The sequence below is a fragment of the Sus scrofa genome, chromosome X, assembly GCF_054392235.1.
Source record: "Sus scrofa isolate SSC_HxYL_T2T_F1_AM1 chromosome X, Sscrofa_HxYL_maternal_Yorkshire_Landrace_v2.0, whole genome shotgun sequence".
NCBI classification, from domain to species: Eukaryota; Metazoa; Chordata; class Mammalia; order Artiodactyla; family Suidae; genus Sus; species Sus scrofa.
Window position 1 is genome coordinate 39,923,186 of NC_139401.1, and position 10,324 is coordinate 39,933,509.

Sequence of the window (10,324 nt, forward strand, 5' to 3'; positions counted from 1 at the left end):
CCTGCATGGATCTTGCACTGAAGAGAAAAAAATGCTACAAGGGACATTATTGGGACCATTGACAAACTTGAAGTGCGGGCTATAATTGCATAAAGCACTGTCTACAATGTTCCAGCAGCGATGACTACACTGTGGTTACATCAGAGAGGATCTCTGCTTTTAGGAAATACACACAGTATTAACATATTAAAGAGTGAAGCAGAATGATGTCTGCCATCTACTTTCAAATGGTTCAGATAAAATAAATAGTAATGTGTGTTTGGCTTTTATATATATATATATTACATACACAGATGCACATATGTATTACATATATAGATACACACACGTATATACATACTTACACGTGCATACTGATAGAACGATAAAACAAACTTGGCGAAGTTTAAACTTGGCTGCAGTGGTTGCTACTGTGTCAGCCTTGTCCATCAGGAAACGTGGTTCCAGGTTGGAGCTGGCTCAGAAATCACTGCAAGAGGTTTGGAACAGAAGCAAACCCACTCTCAGAAGGCAGCCAGGGTTAAACGCAGCGGAAGGCAGGCTGGCGCAGAGGTGTTGGCAGGTTCCAGCTTGTTCTGTTCTCCTTGGCTGCTTGGCGGGCTCTTCCTCCAGCCCTCGGGGCTGACCAGCAGCGCCCCCGCCCCAGGCTCAGCACTGGACTCTCAGCCTCCCCTCCCTCTCCCCCTCCACCAGCCTCTGGCTCCTCGCACTGACCTTGTGATGACTCCACCTCCCTCCAGCACCCCCCGCCGTGAGACCCCGTTCCCTCCCCAGCTCTGTCCTGTCTTTTCCCTGTAATAAATAAGTGTAATAAACAGCAGTCCTGCTTCTCGGATAAAACCTCCACATTGGCGGATCTCAGGAAAAGGCCTATGAGAAGTCTCTTTATTTATGCAACTTTAAAGAAGTGTGAAATATTTTCAAAATAAAGGGTTTTTGTTTTTGTTTTGGCCACACGCATGGCTCATGGAAGTTCCCAGGCCAGGGATCAAACCCGCACCATAGCATTGACCTGAGCCACTGCAGTGACAATGCCAGATCCTTAACCCACTGCACCACCAGGGAACTCTAGTACAGTTTTTTAAAAATCAAAACTTTCTAAGATTTTAAATACTAACGGATGAGCCTCTCACTCAAAGGTTTAAAAAAAAGCGTTTCCACTGTAAACCAACTATAATGGAAAAAATAAAAATCATTAAAAAAAAAGGCTTTTCATTTCAGATGCAAAGATTAAGCATGAGGAGCAGCTGACCTATTTCTGGTGACAGGACCCTGCGAATGAGGCCCTGGCAGGAGAGGGTGGGGGGGGGGGAGGCCTGCAGCCTTCTGCTTGTTTCACCACTGACCTGATCTGAGGACACAGGAATAAGACAGAGATGAAACAGAAGATGGGGAGGGAGACATGGACCACTGGGGGCTGGACCCAGTGATCCCCTCCGCCACTCAACTGCACCGAGGGACCCAGACCACACTATGACACGGGGGTGTTTTATAGCTAGAGAAGCTAGGGGACAACACACTTAACTGATGTTCTCATAGCCTGGATAACCACCAGCCTTCAGCCGCTGTATTCACATAAGATGAAAAAAAAAAAAAAAAAAAGAACCAAACAGCATAAGAGGGCAAAAGATTAGAATCAGGGCCACAGATGGCTCTAAAATTACTTTTTGCAATAACTGAAAATAGAGCCAATATATCCACCTACTGTTTTATTCATCTAGCTTCTCTTGGGGCACGATGCTATTTATTCCCTTTGGTAGAATTTGAGAGCAAATATTCCAAGGAAGTCAGCATAAGATGTGGCAAAAAAATATTCATAAAACACCTAAATCCTAAATGTTCAGTTTTCACAGCTGTAATTCAGAAATAGTCTTATGTTTTATAAATGTTGGCCAGCATTCCAGGGGAACTCTAATGAAATACAATTTCTGACTTTTGTTTTAAACCACAAGACAGAAAATCATTTAAAAGATAAAATGTTGCCATCGTTACGGTAATACTTGATTCAGCCAAGAATCATCAATGGATGCTAAAACTTGCAGTTAAAAATATTTGATGAGGAAATAGATATTTACATCGTTCCAAAGTTATCTCCCCACCAATTACTTATGAACTCTGAAGGGGAAAACCCTGACTTTACAGCAGAGGAACCTCGTGAACGCTCCAGAGTCTCCCTAGTAACCAGCCTCACAGACACCACGTGCCTCCTAAGGGGCCACGCTGGGCACAGGACGTCATGTCTGCGGGGCTTCTACTCCCTAAAGGTAGTCATGAGGAAACATCAAATGAATCCAAACCGAGGACCAGTCTATCCAACAGCTGGCCTGTGCTTTTCTACAACGTCAAGGTCACGAATGCCGAGGAAAAGCGGAGAAACTGTTGTAGATTAGAGACGACAGAGATATCACAAGTCAGTGCAATGCGGGACCCTGGTCTGGATCCTGGACTAGAAACGGAAAACTGTTATACAGGACATTACTGGGACAACTGGCAGAATGTGAACGAGGGTTGTAGATTCCAGTACTGTCCCAATGGTAAACGCCTTGCTTTGATGGGCGTACTTGGTGATGTGAGACAAAGTCCATGAGCGTCCATACTCTTAGGAAAAAGGCACTGAAGTTCTGAAGTTTTTTGGGGCAAAGAAAACCATAAAGCAAATGTGCCAAAATGTTAACAGTTGGTACATCTCGATGAAGGATGCCCGTGAGTTCTTTTTACACTTCTTGATTTATCTTTTGTTAAACTATTTTAACTTTTCTGTGAATCTGACATTTCAGAGTAAAAAGATAAAAAGAAAATAAAATCAAAAGATGGGCTCTATGGTCCACTGCTTTTTTTTGGTGGGGGGGGTTGTCTTTTTAGGGCCACACCAGCAGCATATGGAGGTTCCCAGGCTAGGGGTCGAATCGGAGCTGTAGCTGCTGGCCTACACCACAGCCACAGCCACAGCAGATCCGAGCCGCATCTGTGACCTACACCACAGCTCACGGCAACGCCAGATCCTTAACCCACTGAGCGAGGCCTGGGATCGAACTTGCGTCCTCATGGATGTTAGATTAGTTTCTGCTGCGCCACGATGGCAATTCCTGGTCCACTGTTTTGGAACTCACTGAGAGGTCGCGTGGGCCCAGGGTTGTTAACGTCAAGCAAGGTGTCTAAGACCTGTAACCTGGAATCTTCGTGAGGAGAAAGAATTCTGCGGCACATTTTCAATAGGCTGGGGAAAGGCAGGAATCTACCTAGGATTTGCCTTGTCTTCTGCCACTGTTTTCCTTTGAAAGAGGACAGTGAACTTGCCCACCAGGTTCACATGTCTCTAAGTGGAGCCACACAGCAGGCCCCAACAGCTTTCTGTCGGCAAAGCGGCACAGGGAGCAGAAGGGCCACTTCCAATAATACTGACCGTAAAGAAATATTATCTAAAATAATAATAAACCTATTGTACAGCAGAAATTGACACAACATTGTAAATCAACTGTAATAAAAAAGGTTTTAAATAAATAAAATAATGATAAATCTTTAGCTGTTTAGTCTCACCTATTAAAATGTGGTGAAATATTTGGCAGAACTGACTTCCGTGGGGGAGGGTAATCCCAGGACGGCATTACTGATGTCCTCTAATCCTAAAACTGTTTTGTCACTATCTCTGCCAGGTGGGATGCTCCCCAGCTTTGCTCGTTCTTGGCCCTCTATCTTTCTCAGGTCTCCCTTTGAGTGCTGGCCAAGTTCCGTTACAATGTCCTACCCTCCATTTGGGCCACTCACCACGACTGTGACAGCCGACAAATATCTCCCAGGCACAAACGTTATACAAAGACTGTCTTTAGCCAGGCATCTGCCAGCTGGGAAGCGGCCAGGAAAGTCACTTCAACACTGTCTGCACCTCCACGTGTCCAGCCGTAAAATGCCCCTCTCAACAGGCAGACCTGGTCTTGTTCAGGTTCGGCCACGTCCAGGCAACACATTAGAAAGGCTTGTGGGGAGAAGGACTATTTTATTTGGTGATATCGTCGTCCCTGGCCTAAGGGAACTTACGACAGAGTTGGAAAGATCACACATTAAAGTCATTTGTGCCAAGGACTGATATGAGAAAAAGAAACCTTAATCCTGGTCTACCAAGAGTTCACTGCGTCGCCATGGCAAAGGATAGGATCTCTTAAAGCTTCATGCCTTATTTGTACAACGAGGGACTTGGATTGGATGATAATAATGATAAAAGCTAAAATGCACCGAGCATTTCTTATAGCCCAGGCCCTATGTTGAGTACTGAACATGGACTAACACCCTGACGCCTCGCAATGCTGCTCCAAGGCAGGTACCACTACCGTCCCCCTTTTACGGATAATCCGTGAGATCCAATGTGCTATAATTATATGATTTCAACTTAAAGCATAGGGTATACTGTATTTTGCAAAGGCGGCCCCAAAAGCATTTTTCATCCCACATATTCTTCTTGCGGGTTCTGTTCTGTTTGGTTGTGTTTGCTTTTTAGGGCTGCATATGGAGGTTCCCAGGCTAGGGGTCAACTCGGAGCTGCAGCAGATCCAAGTCACGTCTGCGACCTACGCCACAACTCACAGCAGTGCTGGATCCTTAACCCACTGAGCGGGGCCAGGGATCGAATCTGCGTGCTCATGGATCCTAGTCAGATTCGTTTCCACTGAGCCACAAGGGGAACTCCAATGTCTGTTATCTTAAGCCCAAAACAAAACAAAACACCTCATGTGAGCAGGTCAGGCCCACTCTGTGTTAACTGATTTGGGACCTTAATTATGTCTGCAAATTCTCCTTTGTCATATACTCGTGGGAGTGACATCTAATCCCATTCATAGGTTCTGCCCACACTTAAGGGGAGATTACGGAAGGGCAGGGGTCACTGGGGGTCATTTGAGAATTCTGCCTACTACATAGCTTATTCGATTCTCTTATTATGCTTGTTCTTAGGCACCGTGCTGTGAGGAAGCACAAAGGGCATGTGGAGAGGTGCTAAGGCCTCCCGGCCAACAGGACCATCTGAGCTCCCAGTCAAGAACCAGTATCAACCTGCCGGCCATACTGGTGAACCATCTTGAAAGTGGCTCTTCCAGCCCCACCCAGGCTGACTTGCTCCAGCGGGCCATGCGTGGAGCAGATGAGCTCTCTCCATTGCGTCCCACCCAAATTGCATATGTGTGAGTAAAATAAAGGATGGTTGTTGTCCTAAGCCACTCATGTTTTAGGGTGATTTGTTACACAGCAACAGGTAATCAAAACCATGAGAGGGACAAGGAGGGGCAACTCACATTTCTTTTAGAACATGGGAGCATCTGGCAGTGTGGGCCTAAAATGTCCTTCAATTCAAGCTTGCTGATTTATTAATTCAAATTTATACTGAACTGATTTATACCAGTATAGCAGTCATCCATATTTGGAAGCCCAGTGCTTTAAAAGGGTTATCTAAAGATTTTTCAGCTTTCGGAGTTCCTGTCATGGCACAGCAGAAATCAATCCAACTAGGAACCATGAGGTTGCAGGTTTGATCTCTGGCCTCGATCAGTGGGTTAAGGATCCGGCGTTGCCGTGAGCTGGGGTGTAGGTCGCAGACGCGGCTTGGATCTGGCGTTGCTATGGCTGTGGCGTAGGCAGGCAGCTGCAGCTCCAATTAGACCCCTAGCCTGGGAACCTCCATATGCTGCAGGTGCGGCCCTAAAAGAAAAAAAAAAAAAAGATTTTGCAGCTTTCCTTTTGAATAATGGCTATACCATATGTTTTAAAGTTATATTTGTAAAATTTGGGATGTAAATGAACATGGGTAATGGATATACAATCTTTAAAGGTATAATGGGCTTGTTTATAAATAACTACTTAAAGTACTAGTATTTCAATGTATACCTATTTATTTATTTGTCTTTTCAGGGCCGCACCTGCGGCATATGGAGGTTCTCAGGCTAGGGTTCAAATCAGAGCTGTAGCCGCTGGCCTATGCCACAGCCACAGCAATGCCAGATTTGAGCCGTGTCTGCAACCTACACTACAGCTCAGGACAACGCCAGATCCTTAACCCAATGAGAGAGGCCAGGGGTCGAACCCGCGTCCTCATGGATACTAGTCGGGTTCGTTAACCGCTGTGCCATAATGGGAACTCCTCAATGTATACCTAAGTACTTTTCAACAAGTATTATTTTCATTGGAAAAAGAAAACACTGGGAAAGTAGTCATCAGTTTTGTCATTAAGAGTTTTCATCAACAAAAAAAAAGAAAAAAAGAATTTTCATCAATGATGATTAACTATTAGGTAAAAGACTTGGAAAATAGAATATCCATACACTCTCAAAGAGGCTCTCCCTGGATAATTTGCCAATTACAGAGGGGAAAAGGTAACTTTACAGTGGAAAAACCTGGCAAACTCCCTAAATGATCAAATTCACTATTACCAATGATGGAACAAAGTGATATCACGTGCCTCCCATTATGAGGCACTAAGGAAACCACACCTGTGTAGTATTCTTGACAAAAAACATTTACTCTAAAGCTAATTAAGAGAAAACAAACACAGGGCATTCTGAAAAAACCCATGACTTGTACTCTTCAAAAATGTCAATGTCACAAAAGACAAAAGCTGGGCAACTCTTCTAGATTAAGAGAGATTAACGTAAAAGAGATGATAATTAGGTGTGAATCTCGATTGGATCTCCCCCCTCCAACAAGAAAGAAAAAAAAAAAACCAGCCATAAAACTCTAACACGTAAATATTAGATATGCATATTAGATAATTAGATAATGCATATTAGAGAATGGTACTGTACTAAATGTTAAGTATCTGCGTAGATTACTGTATTGTGGTTTAGTAGAAGAATGTCCTTGTGAAAAGTCAGATGCTGAAATATTTAGAGGTGAAATGTCACTATGTCTGCAAGTAACACTCAGACTAAAAGTGCAAAGAAAATTCTGTACCTGGTTGAAGAATTTTCTATCAACATCTCGTCAATTCTGTCCAGACTGGAGAGAGCAAGCAGAATTTCCCTCATGTAGCTGACAAAAATCAGGCAGCCCAATCCTCACCACGCCGGGTGGCACCTGGAGCCCTGAGAGCTTTCAGCTGGTTGCAGCCCAAAGGGGAGTGAAAGACGACGAGGCTCTGCCGCCACCTTTGCTTAGAAGCAACCGCACGCACACGCCTCACACTTTACGGCAGTTACGCGAAGGTACGGCAGCGAGGCCACGCCTCCCATTCCCGAAGGCACGCCCGGCAGCAGCACGTGTTCTCCGGTGCACTTTACGGCAGCCACGCGAAGGCACGACGGCGAGGCCACGCCTCCTGCACCCCCGAACCCTAGTGCCGGAAGGCAGGCTAGGCAGCAGCACGTGCTGTGTGGGGACGTTTACAGATTTGCCGCTGCCTCTTGAAGGCGCGAGGCCCCGAACAGGGTTGGCTGTGGTTCCAGGCTCTACATTCAGCTTGTTGTCGGTTGGCTCTTCATCCGTTGGCGCTGCCCTGGCTCGGAGATCATGGCGGCGGTGGTGGCACTGTGGCGGAGGGCGCTGGAGACCTTGAAGACCAAGGAGTTCCGGGATTACCTGGCCAGCACGCACTTCTGGGGCCCTGTGGCCAACTGGGGCCTCCCGCTGGCCGCCTTCAAGGACATGAGGGCACCGCCGGACATCATCAGTGGCCGCATGACAATGGCACTCATCTTCTACTCAATGGCCTTCATGCGCTTCGCCTACCGTGTACAGCCTCGCAACTTGCTTCTGATGGCGTGTCATGGCACCAACGTGGTGGCACAGAGTATTCAGGGGAGCCGCTACCTGATGCATTACTACGGCAGTGGCGCCATGGTGGCGACTGCCACCGCCACCACTGCTGCCTCTACTGGCTCTGTCGGCTCTATCGCCACTACCACCCCTGTGGTAGATGACCTTGCGGCTGACTGCTACTGCCCGGAGGCAACCAGCTGTGATCCGCTGACCCCAGAACAGGATTGAGAGGACCCGACTGAATCCTTGTTGTTTGCAAGCACTGAACTATTCTTACTACAGAAAAGACCAACAAAAAGTTTGGTTTTGACTCTGAAAGACCGTGAATCTGATTTAAACCTGCAGTTTGGTTAATAATAATAATTAAAAAAAAGCAAATAGAACTAAAGCTGTCAAGCGTTGTTTATTTATTTCGTGATGGGGAAATGTTTTTTAGAAAGTGAGGGTAGATTGGCTAGTGCTTCCTCTTTGTGGCACCTGCAATGTGAGGAAGGTTAGTTTATGTAGGTGAGGAAGATGGAAAGAAAGACACTTCAAATTATCTCATTTATTGTTTTGGCTTTCTTTCTTAGAGCTCTCTTGGGAACATGTTTTGTTGTTGTTGTTACTTGTTTTGGATGTCCAGGCCAAATAAGGGTGCTTCGTTGAACGCGACTTTAAAAACTTGGTACAACCACAATCTCTTTACATCAAAAAGTCCGGGGGCTATTTCTGCTGAGGAAAATACTTCCAAGTGGGTTTAAATGAATTAAGTGCAATCCAGCTTAGACTTTTAAGGGGTACTTAGCAAGAGAACTTAGAATCTCTTTGTGACCAAGAACAATGATAGAACCTTCAATGGAAACAGGATATATAACTCTGAGGTCGGTGGCTGTCAACCCTGGATTCTAGGTAAAGAGAAAAAAATGACATGATCATAACCCTTTCCTTTTTTCCTCATGCCTAAAAATGGGGGAAATGGCAGTTTGTAAAACTGGTGAGCCTGTCATCCTGTGTTGCACACTAGCTAGGGGCGGGGGTGAGGGTCAGGGGTCAACCGTATTAGCCCAGAGTATTCCCCCCCTTAGGAATCCTGTGGGTGCTAAAGGAGTTTGCTTAAACCTGGGAGCATGAGGTGGGAAAAGGGAAGGGTGGGGCTGTGAGTGTGAGGCCATTACCTCTGCAGCAGGGGCTGCTCTCTAGGATATGACCCCAAGTACCCCCTGCCTCTGAAGAATGTGGAAAGTTCCAGGGTGGTCTACTGGGGAACCCCAAAGTATGTGTTTAATAAGAGTGTTTAAACCCTGCTTTTGTTAAAGATTTCAAATGCAAAGAAATTGAAAACAACTCTGAAAGTTTCTGACAACAGTAGGTTTTGGATTAGACAGGCACAACATTAGTGGAACTCTGGAAGAGTGCCCCCTTATCTTCTGTGGCATCTAGGCAGTAGTCCTCTTTGTAGGCAGTTTCTGTAATTCCCATTCTTCATATGGGAGGGAAAAACAAACTCTGGAAAATGATAGTGTATTAGTTATTTATTGCCCTGTAACAAATCACCCCCAAACTTAGCTTAAAACAACAAATATCTCACACAATTTTGGTGGGTCAGGAATCCGGGATGGGGCTTAGTTGGGTGCTACTGGCTCAGGGTCCGTCAGCTGTCTGCTGGGGCTGCAGTGTCCGAAGACTTGCCTGGGGCTGGAGGATCCACTTCCAACCTCCCAGAGTTGTTTAAATGAGGCTTCAGTTCCTTGTCATGTGGGCCATAAGGCTGCTCACAACATGGGTTCCCCCAGAGAAGGTGTTCCAAGAGAAAGCCCAAGATGGAAGCCATAGTCTTTTATAGCTTAATCTAGGAAGTGACATATCATCACTTCAGCTATGTTCTCTTGGTCAAATGGACCAACCTTGGCATGCTGTGGGAGGACAACGCAATGGGGGGAATGCCAGGAGGCAGGGATCAATTAGAAAACTTCAGTTTGGTTCCACCACATCCTGACTACTGCAGTATAGTTTTCTCTATTCTTGCACTTTCCCCATCCCCATTCCGTTACTGTGCATAAAGTAACTGGTGTGTGTGCACAAGAAAAAGAAAAGAAAGAAAGAAAAAGGATGTAGGAGCCATCTTGGAGGCTGGCTACCACTGGTGGTTCTGAAATAAAAATTCTCATGCCTTTCTGAAACTCAGTAGGGAGTAATAAATCATGTAAGGTCATTACTCACCTTCCCAAAGAGACGTCACAAAATGCTCAGTTTACAGTTTTGTGGTCATTACAAATATGCATATATCACAGAGGATGGGTTTAAGAAGCAGGAAAGAAGTCTCTGGAAGATAGTGGTAGCTCCTAATATTTTAGATAGTTCAGACTCTAATGTAATAATAAAAAGCAGTTCTGAAAGTGCTGAAATGAACCATAACCTTGTATCAGGATTTTTATTAAAATTGTAAAGGATTCCCCCCTCACTCTTACACGAGTGGAAATTAATATAAATATATATTTAGATTTGTCTTACAAAATGTATTTTGTAATTTGAGCATTCTATTTCGGTAAAAGGCCACTGTCTGTTGAAGACATTTCAGAGCAGGTAGGTCTCTAATTAACCTGGT

At 45.3% G+C, this 10,324-nt stretch overlaps 1 protein-coding gene across 1 annotated transcript; it reads left to right on the plus strand.

Moving 5' to 3' along the window:
* Positions 1-7,250: 7,250 nt before the first annotated feature.
* Positions 7,251-8,125, plus strand: MPC1L (mitochondrial pyruvate carrier 1 like). Its single transcript, XM_085007848.1, has one exon. The coding sequence runs from the start codon at positions 7,489-7,491 to the stop codon at positions 7,963-7,965; it is 477 nt and encodes a 158-aa protein (XP_084863974.1). The 5' UTR covers positions 7,251-7,488; the 3' UTR covers positions 7,966-8,125.
* Positions 8,126-10,324: the final 2,199 nt, after the last annotated feature.

Excerpts from the sequence above, each read along its gene's own strand:
- MPC1L (XM_085007848.1), top strand. The coding sequence starts at position 7,489 with ATGGCGGCGGTGGTGGCACTGTGGCGGAGGGCGCTGGAGACCTTGAAG.